Source organism: Centruroides sculpturatus, unplaced genomic scaffold (assembly GCF_000671375.1).
Source record: "Centruroides sculpturatus isolate CEXI.00-Female unplaced genomic scaffold, Cexi_2.0 scaffold359, whole genome shotgun sequence".
Lineage (NCBI taxonomy): Eukaryota > Metazoa > Arthropoda > Arachnida > Scorpiones > Buthidae > Centruroides > Centruroides sculpturatus.
The window spans coordinates 298,321-319,585 of record NW_019384764.1 but is presented as its reverse complement, the minus strand read 5'-3'; the positions used below and the strand labels follow the sequence as shown (position 1 = coordinate 319,585).

The window sequence follows — 21,265 nt, the reverse complement described above, 5'->3', positions numbered from 1 at the left end:
AGACAAAAATAATATTAACAAGAACCTTAGCATCGACATCCATAAAAACTGGCTTCAATTATTAAAATAAAATAGAATGTTTATACAGTCGCAGGCGAGGCTGTGTGCAACACTCGGAGAAGGGTAATGTTACAAATTACGAGGCATGCGGGGGAGTCCGTCAAGTCGGGAAAAAAGAGGGGAGGGGAAGGGAGCGGGAAGTACGGACACACAACTATCAAGTCACAACTATCGACGTAACAGACTGAAGAGGGGCAAAAGCCCGAAACGCGTTTCTGTAAGAAGTAAATGTAGGTGATGGAATTATTTGCCAAGTGTCTATAAATGCACCAAGTCGTGACATAGAATCAGAAGAAACAAGAACTATCCTTTTCCAAGCTACAGTGTGCCCAGTGCCATTGAATCTGCTGACCAAGGAACTGAGGAAGACACTCCTGGGAATATTTGTGACTTTACCAGACTCTATCCTAGTAAATTTGTGTTGACGAAGATATATAAACATTTGTAAGAAAGTCTTTATTTAAACCATTTTATTAAACAGATTGAGATATTTGTAGGACTCTAGGCTATTACGTTTGGACAACTTACTACTTTTTGGCCAATTTAAAAATAATTTAAGTTACGTTTCAAGGAATTCTGCTTTACTTTTTATAAAACTTATCTGGCAACCTGTGACGTTCTCACCAAACACGTGCTGTTTATTCAGTTTAGTTATATTATTATTGCTAATTAACAAAAATAGAATTCTGTATAAGTAGCTACATTCTGTTTCCTAAATAAATTACATCAATTATGTGACATTTGGCATTTTGTACAGAAATATCTGGCCTAAATCTCAAATAATTTGAGACTCAATAATTTGAAGTCTCAATTATTTCAAACTAATGAGGATTTCCTGTAATAAAGATGTACTATATTCTCAAAAATCCTGAATCAATTTAAAAGCATCTATAAATTGATATTATAATGATCAATTAAATATCTCTCTTATAGTTAAAAACAAAATCATCATAAATATATATACATTCAATTAAATTCAAAATTTTTTTCTTTAAACAAATTATACCTGGTATCAACTGTAGTTAAAGTAGCATCTGAATCATTTCCTTATATTTTTATTTATTTTAATAAAAACTATTTTAAAAAATGCTTGATAAATTTTCTGTACAGTTTACAAAACAAAAGGTATATATATAAAATTCTTGAAATATATTTGAATTTCAATATAAAAAAAATTTATTATTTTTGGAAACCTGTTAATAAACAGGAAATGTCTACATTAGAGAATGTATTATATATGTATTATTAGAAATAGATCAACTATATATTAACCTATGCATATAATTTTAATTTATATTATTTAAATGTACTTACTTTCACTGTAATCCAATTTTACTTTTATATAAACACAAGTTTTAATTAATATTTCAGAATTAAACTGATGTATTTTGAACAGAGAAAAAAAATAACTTATAAAATGTTCTAAATATTGATTTACCCAAATACACATACATACTAATAACACAGAATTCAAAAATTGTGTATTTAAAATTTGAAATTTTAAAAATTTTATTGATAATGAATTCATATCAGGTCTTCTAAAAGAGAAAGAAAATAATAATAAAAGAAAATAACCATTTAAAATGTTACTTTTTAATGCATCTAATTTTTCAAGGACTTTATTACCACAGTATGATTATGTAAATTATACTTTACAACTACAGTTAACCCACATTTTTAATTATCCATTTAGTTTAATTTTCCAATACTAACTGGTTGTAAATTAACAAAAATATAATATAAAATGTCATATTCACTTGAAAAACTTTACATTTTTAGCTAGATTATTATTTTTATTTGTATCAAACACAATTTTTAATAACTTAACAACTAATATTTAGTATTTTAAATACTTTTACATATCATTTAAGTATCCTTTAACTTGAAAATTATAATCAAAATATAACAGTCCATAAAAGATCAGAATTTTATATCTAAAAAATTAAATTTTATAATTATGCATTAATTTTATATCATTAAACTACAGATTTTATATAATATATCAATTTTGTAAAGTTATTTTATGTATTAAATGAAAAAAATCTGATATATATGTTTAAAAATTAATCATATTGATAAATGTAAAATTTATCATTCACTTTTTTTGCTATTCACAAATTTCATAAAACAAATTATGATTAATTGTTCTAGTTGTTTAATCAGGTAGATCATATGATTAAATAACTGAATCATGTATAAAACAGCTTAAAATTATATATGAAATTTTTACTATTTTATCCTAATATAAAAAAATAATAAGCTTTTCATTAAATTGTTTGTTTTTCATTGAAAAAATAGAGATTCAAAAGTTTCTTTTTCTATGTACTAAAGAAGTAAAAAAGTACCAAATAATAGTTTAATGTAAATTATAGCAATTTGTAATATAATTAAATATATATATAATTATACCATCTAAAGCATAAAATTAAAAAATAAATCAACAAGATACGTTAGCACTCTTAAACCTACAATTATTATTAATTTATTAAAATAAATCAAATTTTTAAAAACAATACTTTATTTATTTAAATGACTTTTAAATATGTCCATACAATATATTCTCAAATTTTCAAATCTTCCTTACCAATTTTTACATAATCTATTTTATGTAGAGTAATGTTTGTATTTTATCTGCATTAAACTCTATTGGAATTTCATTTATAAAGTTAATTGATTTGCATTTTTTATGACATTTTTTCTTATCATAATGCAAAAGATTTAGTCGATATAAAAATAAATAATTTAATATTTTACAAAAATTGGTTTTGCTAAAAAATTAATTTTTGGTTTCTCATTTAATTTTCATTTTTGAAGTTAATCAACTATTGCATAATTTTAAAAATTATTATTTTAAACTTTGCTCTTTTGATTTCAATGCGATTTAATACTTAAATATCATCTTTGAAGAAATGGCTTATATCATTTTAATTTTAGGAAGATTTAAGCTCTTAACTATTAAACAAACAAATTAATTTTTAAATTAAAACATAACATTTTCAAAAATAAAATAACAGACGACGAACGAGAACGACACCGGAAAAAATATCGAAATTGAAAAACTAAAAGAAAATATTATTATTATTTTNAAACGGTCTCCTACTTTTTTCATCTTTATGACAATCGAGCGGCTAAATAGTTGAGTAAGATATTGTTCTGATGGCCGCGTAGTAAGACATCAGTCTTTTCCGTGTAAGATATGATTTCAAATTCAATCGGACTGTCGTGTATCGTGATTAGAATGAAGGATCGAAGTGTCATTCCCATCTTTCACTCATATTAACAATTTTATTGCGGTTCACGTCCATTCGTAATGGCGCAATAAAAAAGGGCGAATGGTGTACAATGGCAAATATCTTAACAAAAGAAAACAAACTTTAATCACACTTGATCGTATACAGTAGAAACTCAATCCTATGCAGTTAACGAGACTCTTCTTATTTTCTCTTGCCACTTCTTCTCTCCTCACTAACTCTACTGTCCTCCCACCTCTATTCTGATACTCCTTCTGCTACACTTGTCCTTCTCTCCCGTTTTTCCGCTTTTTCTCCTCTTTTTTATAACACTTTGTCTATCCTTGCTTAGCTACCTTCTCCCTTTATACAATTCCTTTGTCTACCCTTGTTTATTACTTTTACGACTGCTTGTAAAGAGAGTTGATATGGGCCGACAAGACGGAAGATTTAAGCTCTTAACTATTAAACAAACAAATTAATTTTTAAATTAAAACAAAACATTTTCAAAAATAAAATAACAGACGACGAACGAGAACGACACCGGAAAAAATATCGAAATTGAAAAACTAAAAGAAAATATTATTATTATTTTTGACGTTTAAACTCGCCACTCCCTACATTACAAATTTTGTATTAGGAAACTGTCGTTTAATAAATCGAGATTTTCACTTCCATAATTAATTGTTTACATTAAAGATTTAAATACACGCTTTCGTTACTACGAACCGAAACTGATTTAGCAAGTTTAGGTGTTTTATTAAATTATCTTGTTTAAAAGTTAGCATCCTTCCTTCCTTCCTAAATATTTATCTGATATTGGTTTATCTATGAAAAAGAATTTCCAAATAAAAACAAAAAATGCAGTGTTTGAGATATGTAATGACAAATTAGCTTTGACATTTTACAATCTTCACAACTTTATTTTCCTTTTAATGACCATTAAATTTGAAAATGGATCAGTCCAATTTTGTGTGTACTTTAAATACATTTAATGTTACTTCATTAAGCTAAAGGTATTCATTTACTTGATTTGGAACAATTCGCAGTTCTCTATAGAACAACCAAACAGAATTTGGTATTAAATTATGATTATGATTAATAAAAGCAATTCGTAATTATTTTTAACGTTCTTAATTGCTTATTAAGCTTATTTCGCTTTCGATTTATGATTATCAACGCGCAACATGACACCGAAATTAAATTTNCCTATGCATATAATTTTAATTTATATTATTTAAATGTACTTACTTTCACTGTAATCCAATTTTACTTTTATATAAACACAAGTTTTAATTAATATTTCAGAATTAAACTGATGTATTTTGAACAGAGAAAAAAAATAACTTATAAAATGTTCTAAATATTGATTTACCCAAATACACATACATACTAATAACACTGAATTCAAAAATTGTGTATTTAAAATTTGAAATTTTAAAAATTTTATTGATAATGAATTCATATCAGGTCTTCTAAAAGAGAAAGAAAATAATAATAAAAGAAAATAACCATTTAAAATGTTACTTTTTAATGCATCTAATTTTTCAAGGACTTTATTACCACAGTATGATTATGTAAATTATACTTTACAACTACAGTTAACCCACATTTTTAATTATCCATTTAGTTTAATTTTCCAATACTAACTGGTTGTAAATTAACAAAAATATAATATAAAATGTCATATTCACTTGAAAAACTTTACATTTTTAGCTAGATTATTATTTTTATTTGTATCAAACACAATTTTTAATAACTTAACAACTAATATTTAGTATTTTAAATACTTTTACATATCATTTAAGTATCCTTTAACTTGAAAATTATAATCAAAATATAACAGTCCATAAAAGATCAGAATTTTATATCTAAAAAATTAAATTTTATAATTATGCATTAATTTTATATCATTAAACTACAGATTTTATATAATATATCAATTTTGTAAAGTTATTTTATGTATTAAATGAAAAAAATCTGATATATATGTTTAAAAATTAATCATATTGATAAATGTAAAATTTATCATTCACTTTTTTTGCTATTCACAAATTTCATAAAACAAATTATGATTAATTGTTCTAGTTGTTTAATCAGGTAGATCATATGATTAAATAACTGAATCATGTATAAAACAGCTTAAAATTATATATGAAATTTTTACTATTTTATCCTAATATAAAAAAATAATAAGCTTTTCATTAAATTGTTTGTTTTTCATTGAAAAAATAGAGATTCAAAAGTTTCTTTTTCTATGTACTAAAGAAGTAAAAAAGTACCAAATAATAGTTTAATGTAAATTATAGCAATTTGTAATATAATTAAATATATATATAATTATACCATCTAAAGCATAAAATTAAAAAATAAATCAACAAGATACGTTAGCACTCTTAAACCTACAATTATTATTAATTTATTAAAATAAATCAAATTTTTAAAAACAATACTTTATTTATTTAAATGACTTTTAAATATGTCCATACAATATATTCTCAAATTTTCAAATCTTCCTTACCAATTTTTACATAATCTATTTTATGTAGAGTAATGTTTGTATTTTATCTGCATTAAACTCTATTGGAATTTCATTTATAAAGTTAATTGATTTGCATTTTTTATGACATTTTTTCTTATCATAATGCAAAAGATTTAGTCGATATAAAAATAAATAATTTAATATTTTACAAAAATTGGTTTTGCTAAAAAATTAATTTTTGGTTTCTCATTTAATTTTCATTTTTGAAGTTAATCAACTATTGCATAATTTTAAAAATTATTATTTTAAACTTTGCTCTTTTGATTTCAATGCGATTTAATACTTAAATATCATCTTTGAAGAAATGGCTTATATCATTTTAATTTTAGGAAGATTTAAGCTCTTAACTATTAAACAAACAAATTAATTTTTAAATTAAAACAAAACATTTTCAAAAATAAAATAACAGACGACGAACGAGAACGACACCGGAAAAAATATCGAAATTGAAAAACTAAAAGAAAATATTATTATTATTTTTGACGTTTAAACTCGCCACTCCCTACATTACAAATTTTGTATTAGGAAACTGTCGTTTAATAAATCGAGATTTTCACTTCCATAATTAATTGTTTACATTAAAGATTTAAATACACGCTTTCGTTACTACGAACCGAAACTGATTTAGCAAGTTTAGGTGTTTTATTAAATTATCTTGTTTAAAAGTTAGCATCCTTCCTTCCTTCCTAAATATTTATCTGATATTGGTTTATCTATGAAAAAGAATTTCCAAATAAAAACAAAAAATGCAGTGTTTGAGATATGTAATGACAAATTAGCTTTGACATTTTACAATCTTCACAACTTTATTTTCCTTTTAATGACCATTAAATTTGAAAATGGATCAGTCCAATTTTGTGTGTACTTTAAATACATTTAATGTTACTTCATTAAGCTAAAGGTATTCATTTACTTGATTTGGAACAATTCGCAGTTCTCTATAGAACAACCAAACAGAATTTGGTATTAAATTATGATTATGATTAATAAAAGCAATTCGTAATTATTTTTAACGTTCTTAATTGCTTATTAAGCTTATTTCGCTTTCGATTTATGATTATCAACGCGCAACATGATACCGAAATTAAATTTAAAATATTTTAAAATATTCTAATATACAAGAATATGTATAGGAGCAGGTATAAAAGAGAGAAAAAACTTACAATTTTATGTTAACATGCGTTTTTTCTTTCGGATATTCACAAATCTAACAAGTATCCATGCCTAGTTTCATTAGTACTAATACCAGCAGGTGATATGTTCATTTCAAGTATTTCGAAATTTTACATGAAAATTTTATATATAGATTTTATTTTATTATAATTTATAAAGTTTACAAAAATATTAATTTTATTGTATATTTAATAATTTATTGCTTTTATTATTATTATTATTATTCTAATTGATGCTAATATGAGACGTCAACTTGTATTATATGAAACTGAAATAATTTAGTGGTTATTTACAGTATTTGAGTTTTTTTGTGGGCATTTAGCTATTTTTTTAGTAAGCCTACTATGGATTCGGTTGGATGTATTAGATTACGGCAACGCGACACGTGGGCGATCTGCCGAGGAGGGAATGTCTACCGGGAAGTTTTTTTTTTATGGGAAACTGGCCCCTATTTTGGTGTTACTGAAGAAAACTCGGAAAATTTCAGGTGCCCAGCTTGTTGGGCACGTATGGGTTCGGCCCGTGTGGTGAGGGATGGAGTCAGACACATTTGGATGGACCACTCCTCGAAAAGTTTCTGGGAGTTTTCGACTCGCCCGGATTCTATCCCGGGTCACTCTAAGCGATAAACTGTCACCATAACAGCTCTATATCTGGCCGTCTAAATGTTTGAATAAAAATAATTATATAGAAAATTAAATTCTATATACTGTTTTTACTTGTTACATTAATTTAATATATTAGTGATTTACTATATTGTAGGGAAAGGAAAAACTAAAGAAAAAATTTTTGCAATTGCTAATTAACCCATTTTGGATTCTGCAGGCCTACAGTGGGGACGACCGGATAGTGAGGGATAGAGTTCGATATATTTGGAACAGACCACTTATGAAAAATTTCTGGGGTACTCCCGGAGAAAAATACCGGAGTCCTCTGGAGAAGTGAGCTGATGGCTTAAATGTCTCGGCCATAAGGCCGTTTTAATTACGGAATAAAAAGTGTGATATTTTTATCCGCACTGCATGAGGATTAAATTAGAATGGACTTCAGTGAGACAAATATATTGTGAATTATGTTTTCTCAGTTTTTACCGTTTCAGTTTAGCTTAAGTTACAATAAATTTATTACAGTAGATATCAGTTTACAATAGACTATACGACTAGAGAAATGTATCTGAAACGGTCTCCTACTTTTTTCATCTTTATGACAATCGAGCGGCTAAATAGTTGAGTAAGATATTGTTCTGATGGCCGCGTAGTAAGACATCAGTCTTTTCCGTGTAAGATATGATTTCAAATTCAATCGGACTGTCGTGTATCGTGATTAGAATGAAGGATCGAAGTGTCATTCCCATCTTTCACTCATATTAACAATTTTATTGCGGTTCACGTCCCTTCGTAATGGCGCAATAAAAAAGGGCGAATGGTGTACAATGGCAAATATCTTAACAAAAGAAAACAAACTTTAATCACACTTGATCGTATACAGTAGAAACTCAATCCTATGCAGTTAACGAGACTCTTCTTATTTTCTCTTGCCACTTCTTCTCTCCTCACTAACTCTACTGTCCTCCCACCTCTATTCTGATACTCCTTCTGCTACACTTGTCCTTCTCTCCCGTTTTTCCGCTTTTTCTCCTCTTTTTTATAACACTTTGTCTATCCTTGCTTAGCTACCTTCTCCCTTTATACAATTCCTTTGTCTACCCTTGTTTATTACTTTTACGACTGCTTGTAAAGAGAGTTGATATGGGCCGACAAGACCGCAGCTGGGGAGAAGAGTAGGTCCAATATCACTACATTTATAACGAGCAATTATTTATTGTGACTTCGTCACAATGCCGGGCTGCAATTTTTAATCATAATTTTAATTTTTTAAATTTAAAATATATGTTCTACATCTCAAATTAGTTAGTAACTAGCCCCTGTACATCATACTTTTCCGTTAGCACCGAATCCTGCTGATCGTCTAGCTAACTCCTTTCAGGGGAAAAGATTTGAATTGAAATAATGTGACTTTCGATTTGTACCGAAAGTTTTTATATAGTTAATCGGGACCTCCTGTCTCTAAGCTTTCCGTATCTGGTCACGATGTTCATCTATCTTACTCCGTTCTCGAAATTAAGGAAAGACATACAGACGGAGGAACGGAGGGAAGAACAGAGACAGTAGGAATTTATAGATCCACAATTTTTTTTCAAATTGCAGCCCAATAAATTAATCTAATGTTTTTAATATCCATCCATATAATTTCACCAATATTATTGATGAACTTTGAATACTGTATACTGTAGTAAATACTGTACTGATGAATACTGTAGCTCTAATTATAGTCTATAATTATTATTTATTGCTAACGTATATATAATTATGAATGTTCAAGTGGATGTAAATAATTTAGAAATTCACAAAAAATTACTATTTCTCAAAAATCCTAATGTATTTCTGTCCACATAAATAAAATAAACACTCCTATTTTTACTACAGACCTTTATATATTGAAGTGTTATATTCGATTAAAACAGATGAACACGGACGAAGGGATGAAAACATTAGCTTGACCTTTGGTCATTTTACAATTTTGTCATTTGACTTCGATTTTTTTTTCAAGAGCTATCATAAAAATTGTTTCCCACGGACTTGCTTCCTTGTTGAGGATGATCCATCTAGTCATTAATGTGTCACCCGAAACTTTCGATAAATTTCCAGTATTGGACGCCAGGCCATTAGCAACAAACTCCTGATCTCATGGAAAAACCCCAGAAGAAAAATACCCAATAACCAGGGAGAGCGATGAATAAAAACCAGTCGTCCTCCAAAGTCCGTCCACAAAAGTCGCCTCAAAAGTGTGTTAAATTACTGTGCCTCCATCGATATCAACATACGGATACCTATCACGCCCAAGTTCTTGACTTATTCTACACCTGTCTGATACCTCCCTCTGAAGACCTGTTACCCAAATTCGAATAAAAAGACCCTTTGATCACCCGAAGAATCCACCGAACACCTGAAGAATCCTGTGTTTGAGTCATCGAGTCATCCATCCTCAACTTCTTTATAAGGTATTTATCCACACGCGAGTCGTTTGTACACTCTCTCTCTCGCGACTATTAAATTTAAGAAAATATGGAAAAGATCGTATATCGTGTACTCCTGCCCGTTAAAATAAATTTGTTATTGTTTATTAATATGGAATCCGAGTGAATCATTTCCTCGTTTCTCTCTCCTCACCTCTACTCCGAATCCAACCGTTCACCCGCTACCGCTCGCGTGACGTAAAGTCGCGATTTCCGAATCCTGTGAGACTCGGTGGTCAAAGACGCGATGTCAAAGAGACACCGACCCTACGGTCACACAGATATTTTCTCTCCTAATATCCATAAATTAATTTGCATCGCAGCAGAACACTACGAAAATAACACAAGTAAATAATATTAATATTTCATGTTTAATCAATAATAATTAATAACGTCAAACCTCGGTTTTCGAACTTAGTTCGTTCCTAAAAGTTGTTCGAAAACCGAAATAAATTTTCCCATAAGAAACAATATAAAATAAGATTTGTTTTTATTGTTTCACTGTGGTTTTTTTTATTATTATAGGTACTTGTTTGCACTGACATTTATAAAATTTGAACACAATAAAAAACTTTCAATTTAAAGACACTGTTTTACCTCTTCACCAATGATTTCTTATCTACCGTATTCCATGTATGGTGATGCCCACAGAGCCCATTAGCAGGACTACATCTGAGGCTTCTTCTTTTGCGTATATAATACATTATACGAGTGTAAACTGAAGAACTGGCGCATTAATTTCTGAACCAAATAGCGTAGCTCTGCATAACTCCTAACTATTGATAGTGTATAGAATTAATATTTAAACGATTTTAGTATAAACATTAAAATATTATATTTTATTTAGATGATAAAATCATTTTTAAAAGTTATTGTTCTCCTCCATCGACAGGGAAATGGACACCATTCACCATTTTGGCATTATCACTCAGTAAAAAAAGTACTGCATCAGCGATATCTTTAACATCTATAAAATATAAAACTATTACTATATTAAATATTATATAACGAATTCACATTTAAAATATAATACATACTACAAAATTTCCCTAAAGGAATTTTACTCTTCAGTTGGACTTCGTTTTCAGGACTAAGTAGTTGCATTGCCATTTCAGTCATTACCCAAGTTGGATTTACAGAATTAACTCGGATCTACAAATATATGAATATAACACTGAATATAAGCTAAAATGAATAAAGAAACTAAAATTTGTTAGTATTCATTTCAGGCTAAAATAACAAAATTCATAACAAAACAAAATCCAGCAACGAGTTGCTTAACTTTCCCGGCCAAAGTTAAAATTGGCATCTGTCGTGATATTTTATTATTAAAAGCATTTTATATTTTTAATTATTATAAAATGGCATAAAACTTAATTTTTAAGGGTAAGAATGGTTTTATAAAAAGAATTGTAAATGCTAGTAACCAGGAAAATCGTCAATAAAGTCCGACCTTACTCGAGATATGATACACGACCTCCTTTATATTCCCTCTAAAATCCTACGATTATTTCTTCTAATAAAGTTATACATTATTTTTGACACTTTTACCATGGGTTTTTCTTTATGTATGAACGTTAGTGTATGGGGGCACGATTTTGTTCACCCTCTTTGTAGCTTAATTACTCCTGTGCTTTTTGTCGAAAATTTCTGAAATTTTGCAGGAAGGTTTGTTTATTAGGGGAATTGATTCTATTAAATTTTGGTGGTTAAAGGTCTACGGGTGTGTAGATTGTGAGCGGACTGTAAGAAGTTTTGAAATTTTTTTTTTTAGATATACAGTAGAATAATAAATATAGCCTACATAATATTTAAAGAATTGTTGCTTGTAAAAGAGTAACAATAAAATCGAGAAAACTGAATAAGGAGCGGAGAATGAAAGGTTTGGAAGCAAAACGAGCTTGGAGAATGAAAGTATTTGAAAATTAGAGAGAAACATGCATGAAAGGGCCATGTTTCTGCGCCACTCTGCAAAACAAAACTCCACAATCTGGTGTAAAGACTTTTATTTGATTATTTATGAAATTTTTTGATTACTTCTGGAACATTTTGACATGGTCTGATAGAAAAACGTTCATAATGGTCTCACCAGCGGCCAAGCGTTCCCTGAACACTGGGTTTGCGCGGGCTGACCAAGCGGAGTTTTCCGGGTTTTCTCCATGTCTGTAACGCCTGAATTGGGGCCAGTTGCCCTTAAAAAGACCTCCCTAGACAGATCGCCCAAGTGTTTCGTTGCCGTAACTCAATTAAACAAACAAAGAATATAATGTAAACTTTTTGCAATAACACGTATCTCCGGTTTTTTTTATTAAATTCACCCTCTAATCCACTAGTAATTTAGTTCAAAACTTGACTATTTACTTCAATACATTATTTAAAAACTAATAATCAGCATTGGATGGTAACGGACTTCTGGAGAAAGTTAAATTTACACACATATTACGATTAAATTCAACACTTGGTTATGTTTATCGGATTTCGAAGTGAGGAGGATGATGGTGATGAATCCGCCCTCTTAAACATTAAAATGTATTTTCCTCGTGATTATGTATGTCTCAAAGTATCAGCCTTCTATCTTAATTACAAATTTATGAAATTTGAGTTGCAAGATTTAAAGACGTTACAAAGCAAGTTAGTAAAGAAGTCGTTAAGTATACATAATAGATTTTAAATATATTTTTCATCATCATTTGATAAAATTTAAGAAAATTTCCATGACTATAAATACTACTATTATTTAACCTTGAAAATAGATAAAACAATTAATCTATATTATGTATTGTTAAGCTATTTCTTAACAAGTAATTAAAACTAAAAATAATATATCAGTTTATAAATTATTCAGAAAATAAATTAAACTGAAACATTAACATAATGAAAAACAAAATGAATAGGAAAAATTTACCCCTGATGGTCCAAGTTCTTTTGCCATGAGTTTAGTAAGTTTATCTACAGTAGCTTTACTTAATCCATACACAGCTTCACCAGTATAATTAAACCATGAAGAAACACTGGATATGTTGACAACGGATCCTGGTTTATTTTCATCTTTTAATTTTTTCGCTATCACCTACCAAAATATCGTTTTAAAATACCATTAAATATTTTAAAATCCGATCAAGGAGAACGACACTGACCTAAATTTCAGTTCAGTCTAAATTGTATCGAATAAAATATTTTTCTAAAATCAATTCATCTAAAATAAAAAATTTTAAATTACCTGGGAGATATTTATTATTGCTTTGACGTTGACATTAAATGTTCTGTAATCAAAAGCAAAAATTAATATTAATTAATATAAGTTGTAAATGTAACACTTTAATACTTATTATGGAAAATATCATATTATTTACTTATCAAATTGTTCTTCCGTGATTGTTTCGAAAACTGCTTCCTCCAAAACACCTGCATTATTTACCAGTAAGTCTACAGTTTGAAGTTTCTCAACAGCTTGTCGTGTTGCCTTCCAATCACCAAGATCAACACATATCGTTTCAATGGAAGGAATCTACAAAAATTAAATTAATCATTACCTCTAACCTAAAAATTAGTAAAAAAAAATTAACAGAAATACAACCTCGGATTTCAATGATTCAAGATTTTCTCGTGTTTTACTCAGAGCGATAACGTGTGCGCCATACTTAGATAATTGTTTAACTATCTCTCTTCCTATGCCTGCAATGATATATGTTAAACGTATTTACAGATTCCACAATCATTATTTTTGGTAGTAGGTAGCAGTAGTTTAAAAAAATAACGTTATAATTTGTATCTTTGTTTAACTATAAAAGATTAATTAACTCCACCTCTTCCTGCTCCGGTTACTAGAGCTCGTTTTCCATTAAAATCGTACATATTTTACACGTAACTGAAGATAAAATTAAATGGCTACTTACAACGACAGTTTGATAAGTATCATATAAACCAAGCACAGACATTCAAGGACATTACTTTTTTTTTAATAATTGTTTTTAGCATAAATGTAGAAGTACTTTTTAAAATGCATTACGTTTATTCCAGAAAATATTATATATAGGCCTATATAAAGACACTGATGTCACGGCANTAATTACCTTTTGGCATTTGTAAAATAAACAATTCCTTATCATATAATTATTATATTTATATCTATTTACAGTGTATTACTCTTTTGCTTTATTAAATATGTCTACTTAATAAAATAATTTATTTATATTATATAAAATCCAGCTTTTAAAGGTTAATATATAAATTTTTGCTTTATAACGCTGTAGTGATTGAGTTGAATATTTTATTATTATCATTACAGGATAGACCATATTCAACTGTCTAATGTATAGAAAAAGGAGAAGAAAGAGAAGAGAAGGTCGAGAGCACCGCCTATTAGTTATAATTAGACTACATAAAGTAACAGCTTTACAACAAGGATGTATTGGAACAGTAAATGGAAAAAAAAGGTATAAAAATGTGTATTTTACTCAAAAGCAATTTATTATGTAATAAAGTATAAAATAAAGTATACTTTCAAATTGTTTAATATCGAAAATATTTTATTTTTTAAAATTTATTAAATTTAATACATAAAAAATTATATTTAATTTTAAAGCAAAATTTTACTGTTGTTTTTTTTTTAATAATGACTATCACATCTACTATATGAAATACACAATATTAATTTAAACCATAACCAATAAAATATAAAATTATAAAAATGTAGACGTATAATTAAAATTTACTTGCATTTCATGCTTATAAATTTTATCTTTTGTGAAAAATATAATTATCATTAACATTTGCTGAAGGAAGATTATTGGTCATGTGGTGATTCCAGGATTTTGAAGATTCGACCGAATGCTTTTCTTTGTCTTGATATAATTTGGCTCCAAAATCATTATGATCAATCATTAATTTATATGAAACTGGGAAACTGTTTACAGCCTTCTTATGATTTTTCTCGAATTCGGGTTGAATAGGATACATATATTCCGGAGGATTAGATGTTGTTTTTGATTGCAGAAAGTCATCATTGGGCATAAATGAATTTTCCTTGTCGATTCCGTTCATAAAGTGATTAAACTGATTAAATTTCATAATTTCTATATCTGCAGGATTCATAGACATAACACCAGGCTCATTACTATCGACTTTAGCTCGAAAACCGTTTTCATCTGCCACGTAATAAACAGTTCTCTTTCTTCCATCGGGATCTACAATTCCGTAACTACCTGTAACTCTTCCGTCTTTCTTAGTTTCTTTTTTAAATTGATGGCTATCGGCATCGTTTATAGAGTAGTAGTAATTGTAAAAATTATCCTAGAATAATAAAGGCACGACTTAATTTAAAAGTAAATAACTTACAGGTTATATCACAAGTTAATGGCGAGGTTACGGCCGAAGTTTTCATCTCTAAAACTTGAACGTCGAACGTCGAGCGCCGCATACAAGATAACGGCACTCGACGTTAGACGTTTACGTTTTAGAGATGAAAACTTCGGCCGCAACCTCTTTAATTAATGATTTACTCTAAAACTAGTTTGTGATGGTTAAATATAAAACTGATCCAATTACAATATACTTTGATCTTATAACAGTTTAAAATGGAAACAATTATAATTTTATTTGGAAAATTTTTAAAACTTTCTCACATTTCGTTCATCTTTAATTTCACTTCTGGATGGTTTATGGCGAAAGGTGGCTGGAGCCATCGAAGAACACATCAAAACCAATGTAAAGATAGCGAAATACTGTAAAATATACGAAAATATTTAAAATTAAAATACATAATGTGATTATAGAGAGAACTTACCTGAGTAAAAGCCATATTGAAATATACTTAATTAGAAAAATAATTCTGAATTTATATACATTTCGAAACAAAGGAGTGGTGATTGTTTAGGTACAATACAGGATGTTAGGATAGGGTTACTATCAAAATTGTTCAAACCTTTCGTGAACCATGACTTTGTTGAACTTTTGAAAGTCGAAGGTCAAATATCTTTTCACCTTTTAATATCATTATTATGAGATCGACGGACATATAATGAGTGTCATCGATAATTAGAAGGGAAGTCTTTTTTTTTTTCGGTCCAGTAAAAAGGGGTCAGTGATTGTTAGTGACCACAGCTTAATTTTCGATCAATTAACAGGTGAAAGTAAAATAAACTTAATTGTTGTTTTGATACTTTCATCATTAACTTAAATTCCCACACAGAGTTTCGTCTTCATTATTAATAGTGAATCGAAAATCAGCATCTGTCATGGAAGATAAAAGGCTGTTTTGTTATATTAAAATGAATAAATCGGTCAAGGTGAATAAGTATTTATTGATTTAAAAAATTATTATAAATGATTTAGTTGTATATTTAAAAATTAAATATTAATAATATTTGATTTTTAAGATCATTTTAATTATAGTTTATCATATCACACGTGACTTTGAGGGGAAAAAAAGAGGGAGAAGAAATTAATATAAAGCTGTCGAAAGGTTTAATGTAGTATGAATATATAATTGAATATAATAGAAATTAAGTAATTAAATCTTAAGATATGTAAAAACTTAGGATAAGCTTTAGAAATATGAAACTTCAATCGATCTTCTTTGATAATATATCAGATTTTCATTACCAATTTCGATATTTCTATAAAATTTAAACTTTGAGTAATCCTGGAATTTATTTTTAGAAATTAATTACAACATGCAATTTTTAAGCTAAGAGGCATAGAGGATTATTAGAATAAGAAGTAGAAAAAAAATCTCCATAGAAAGGATCGAAATTCCTATTTGATTACGAAATGAACCGAATCTCTTTATAAATAATTTTTACCTTATAAAATTACAGTAAAACATGTTTGACTCCTACAGTTTTTCGATATTTTTCCAGTCTTTTTACTATATTTATTGAATAAAAACAATTGTTGTAATAATATCTATCTTTCATTGAAATTCTTACAGTTTCGTTTTCCATTCTATCAATATAAAAGAGAGTAATCTCGGAGATTACTACAAAATAATTAGGAATTTGGCGGTTAACAATGAAGCTACTGCTGGTAAATAACGATATTTCAGTAATAATTGTCTTAAAATTAAAAATTTTAAGTCTTAAATAGTATTTATTTTTTGTAGGTATTTGCAGCTCTATTAATTGAAAATGTTAGTTCTATAATTTTACATAAAAATGTCGATCGAAAGTCAAAATTGCACATACAAGATGTAAGTCTTTACTTTTAAGTTTTAATTAACTAAGCCGGATATATTTTTATAAATAAATGTTTATAGGATTTAGGTCATTTTAAATTTGGATACGTGGCAAATGAAGCGAACGGTGCGATCCACGCTAGAAATGACTTTGGAGAAGGTAGAGTAAATCATTCTTATAATCGAGGAAAAGTACAATATGGAGTTCAAGTAGGTCATCCGCTTCAGCATCTTGGACAAAATTATGTTAGGTATCGTCCTTCTACTAAAACGAATGCAGAAGTTAATTGGTATGTGTCTTCTGAACAATTACAATCTCGTCATAGAGCTGCAATGGATGCACATCATGATATATATCCAATTGCTTTTAAATACGGAGGTGCTGCATTAGTTTATCATTAAAAGCAATAGAATTTGGTTATAGACCTTAAAGAACGCATTTTTTCATTTGTTTAAGGTGAAGCTTTTATTTAATTTAATCGCTTAATAATGACGGTTTGAATTAATGTTATTTTTGCTTTTCTTTTGCGTTTATTTATTATATAAATGAAGAGACCCGATTAATTTTAGTTGCAATTCAAGCTTATTCAATTTGTGGAAATAAATGTATAAGTTATTTAAAAAAAAAAACTTTGATTAGAAAGTTTGTTTTTTGCTCATAATTTGTGTTTATTTTGAAATATTTTCGTGGTTTTTCATAATTGGGAAGAAAAGATAATAAAAAATAATAATAAATTATAATTTAGCTTATCTATATATTATTAACATGGGATGCCTTTAGGATTCCCGACAATTATTTCTGAGTCAGGAAGGAAATGAGTGATAAGAATTACTTAAATTAATTACGGAAATGTATAGAATTGTTAAACAAAGACGTGTGGATTTGGAGTTTATCAAAGTTTATTTTTAGGTCCATAACTTTTTTATTAATATGAGGCTTTTACTAAATGTATTTAAAATGTTTTATTATAGAAGAAAAGTATGAAATAATAAAATATACGAATAAAGTTCCAAAATCGACCATCTCGCGTTGAGATCGGAATACGGTGTCATATTAAACATCGACGATCGAGATTATAGTGATCTAAATTGATAGCATTACATCTACACAAAAAGGAGACTAGTCAGGAAGCGTGGAGAGGTAAATCAAATCAAACGGAATGTTCGATTCGGGGACAAACTCTTTAAAAGAACACGGAGTTCTTTGTCGAAATTGTCCGCAAAAATCCATTCTTTTTCCAAGAGATCTTTGGTTAATAGATCTGTTCTTTTCCCCAAAAAGTTCCGTCTCTTTCTTCTTTTCTCCCGCCGCTCTCTTACAAAAATCGGAGTTTCATAGAGATCCTTTCTTCCAACTATCTGTTTATTCTATGCGCTTTCACGCCAAAGATCGAAGTCTCAATTGACGTCTCCAGCGGCTTCTGAGGCTTCTGAATCATCAGACATTGCTGGATGACAACAGTCCCGGGACTCCGATCATCGAATTCTCCAGGACATTGGACGAACTTTCATGTGTGAAAAATCACTTTTAGAAGAAGACGTCCACAAAAAGACAACCCTAGTGAAATCTACTTACAAGCCCTCCTTACTCTGTAATAAACGGATTTAATTGAGACTTGTCTCGGTGTTAATNATCAGAAATTCGACTTTCCTCATAAATCTTTCAGCAAACATTTAAACGTATCAACACCTGTAAAATGCTTTTCGTAACACCAGAAATATATATATATATATTTTAAATAAATTAATTACTTATTTTTGCACAATTAATTAACTTCCTAATTAATAAAAAAGAAAGAGGGGAGTAGAATTTAAAGTAAAATATTATACATTTCATTTAGAAATATTGCAACAATAGAGTTTAGCAAAAGTAAGATGACACGCTAATCTATCGACTTTAAATATTCCCGACTCAATAAACAATATAGAAAATATAGTATAATAAAAGATTATATTTACCTCGATTCACACTTTTCGTATGTATAGGACGTAAAAACACTTAAAATTATCCCAATTTTGAATAGTAAAGTTCAAACTACACCGGGTCATAACCAGATCACCATTCTCTGACCCCATACTGACTCAACGGATACGTCAAAAGATCATCCCATAGTTAAAATCCAACTGGAACATAACTACGATGCGTCGAAACGTCGTCAAATTCTGTCAATCTTACACCAGCCGTCATTACATCACGTGATCCAGTAAGAGAACATCTCCACGCCCAGACCGTAATCGGATTGGTGCGTCGTACGGCAATCCACCAATAAAACTTTCCCGTGAGTTAGGTAGGATGTAAGTAGAATGTTAGGTGTGTACAACTAGTAAGTAGAGTTGACCAAATGGAAATACACCTGTAGCCCAGGGCTAGCACCACGTGGATGTACACGTGCTAAAATGAAATCCCCGTGCACCTGTAGCTACTGTTACCTCTCCGAAACATTCCTTACATGATTGAAGTGAAATTAACGGATTTTATACATTTTTAAATGTTTTCGTAATATTTTCAATTTTAACTCATTCTACTTCTAATCAACAATCGATTTAATTTCCATCTATTGTTAATTTTAACTATTTAACGAATTTAAACGTAATGTCAATCTACCGAGCTTCAGAATACTTTTAAATTTAACTTTAACCCTTTTTTTTATAAAAAAAATTATTACAAACGTAAAAAAAACGAATTAAAATTTTATTTTTTATCAAATAAAATCAAGATTTTAAAAATATTAAGATTAAAAATTAAATCTCTTGTTACGAAGTAAACATCATAAACGTCAATTAATTAAAAAAAAAAGTAACAAATTTACGGCTTTTATTATTAAAATTTATTCATTTCTTTATTTTAGTCTCTTCTAGCCTTAATATTTTCTTATTCTGTGCTACTTTATGCTGCGAGTTAACCTATTGAGATGATAGTAAAGAATGACATTTAGTTTGGACTTCAAGCCGAAAGGGGTTTACAATTTTATTATTCTATTTTTATTAAGAGTAAAGGCTCAAAATCTGGATTAATTGAATTCCACTCGAAGGGAAGAAAATACGTTTTCGAAGATCTAGAAAAGAGCTTTGATAAAGAACATTATTGTTTACTATTATCTTGTTTTTATGAAAGTTTAAATCGAAACAACAATTGCAAAGATAAAGGTTTTCAATTGAAAAAAAGAAACACACACACATACACACACAATTAAAGCTTACAGTTATAGATCTAACAATGTAATTGTTTATAAAAAAAAACTTAAATTAAATTAACAATATTTATTTTATTTTTCTAATTTTATTATATATTCTTTTGAACTGTGCACTCGTTAACAATACAAAAATTTGTATAGAAATCGTTATGAATATTCGTAATATTCAAGAAGAATATTAGGTGTGTTTGATTGGTTAGGTCAGCGTATATTTGCGTACATTTTACGTCATTCTTTAGAATTTTTTTTATTGTAAACTGGCGTAAAATTAGTGTAATAAATGTGCACTATTTTAACAGACTCAATATTTATTTTAAAATGTAACGATTGTTTCTTTAAGAAATAAATTTTTTGTGTAAAGTAACGCCATCTGATATATAAAACTAGAACTAATTTTAAAAGAAATGATTATTTACAGTTTAAAATTTGAACGGTAAATTAATACACAATAAAAATAGATTATAAAGCAGATTAAATTTTTAAAATTTTATTTTACTTTAAAAAAATAAAAAACAATATATTTTTTTTTTAGTAAGAACAATTGAATACGGGTTTCAATTCTGGTATTTGGCGTCTTCTCGCGACACCATCTCATAGAGATCTTAATAGATTGGATAATCCGTCAAGAGTGCAGATTTTCTCTTCAGCATTAGTGATATACAAAGCTCTGATTGGTTAAAGAATGAGCGAGGCAGAACTAATGCTGAAAAGAAGCAAAATTCTAAAACCTACTCGCTGAAGCGACGCCATGTTCGAGGAAAATTGAATACACGTCCGCCATTTTCCTTTTAGTCAAGGGTACGTGTCATTTGTATT

The 21,265-nt window shown here is 28.5% G+C and overlaps 2 protein-coding genes and 1 pseudogene across 2 annotated transcripts in view; all 3 read right to left on the bottom strand.

The window, feature by feature from the left end:
• The window catches only part of LOC111628865 (protein dopey-1-like), a 78,761-nt gene extending 71,672 nt beyond the window's left edge, over positions 1 to 7,089 (bottom strand). The window contains exon 1 of the mRNA XM_023372720.1: positions 6,996 to 7,089. The gene's annotated coding sequence lies outside the window, so the exon portion shown is untranslated. The remainder of the gene's footprint in view (positions 1 to 6,995) is intronic.
• Positions 7,090 to 10,588: 3,499 nt separating this feature from the next.
• LOC111628877 (L-xylulose reductase-like) lies at positions 10,589 to 14,000 on the bottom strand. The gene is made up of 7 exons (XM_023372735.1): positions 13,888 to 14,000; positions 13,659 to 13,756; positions 13,435 to 13,589; positions 13,302 to 13,344; positions 12,987 to 13,151; positions 11,119 to 11,233; positions 10,589 to 11,048 (listed from the first exon to the last, which is right to left on the bottom strand). The coding sequence occupies exons 1-7, from the start codon at positions 13,934 to 13,936 to the stop codon at positions 10,951 to 10,953; spliced, it is 723 nt and encodes a 240-aa protein (XP_023228503.1). The 5' UTR covers positions 13,937 to 14,000; the 3' UTR covers positions 10,589 to 10,950.
• Positions 14,001 to 14,703: 703 nt separating this feature from the next.
• Positions 14,704 to 21,199, bottom strand: LOC111628889 (annotated as a pseudogene).
• Positions 21,200 to 21,265: the final 66 nt, after the last annotated feature.

Excerpts from the sequence above, each read along its gene's own strand:
- LOC111628877 (XM_023372735.1), bottom strand. The coding sequence starts at position 13,936 with ATGTACGATTTTAATGGAAAACGAGCTCTAGTAACCGGAGCAGGAAGA. Across the intron at positions 13,590-13,658 it reads TTGAATCATTGAAATCCGAG|ATTCCTTCCATTGAAACGAT; the intron begins GTTGTATTTCTG and ends TAATTTTTGTAG. Across the intron at positions 11,049-11,118 it reads TCCTTTAGGGAAATTTTGTA|ATGTTAAAGATATCGCTGAT; the intron begins GTATGTATTATA and ends TATATTTTATAG.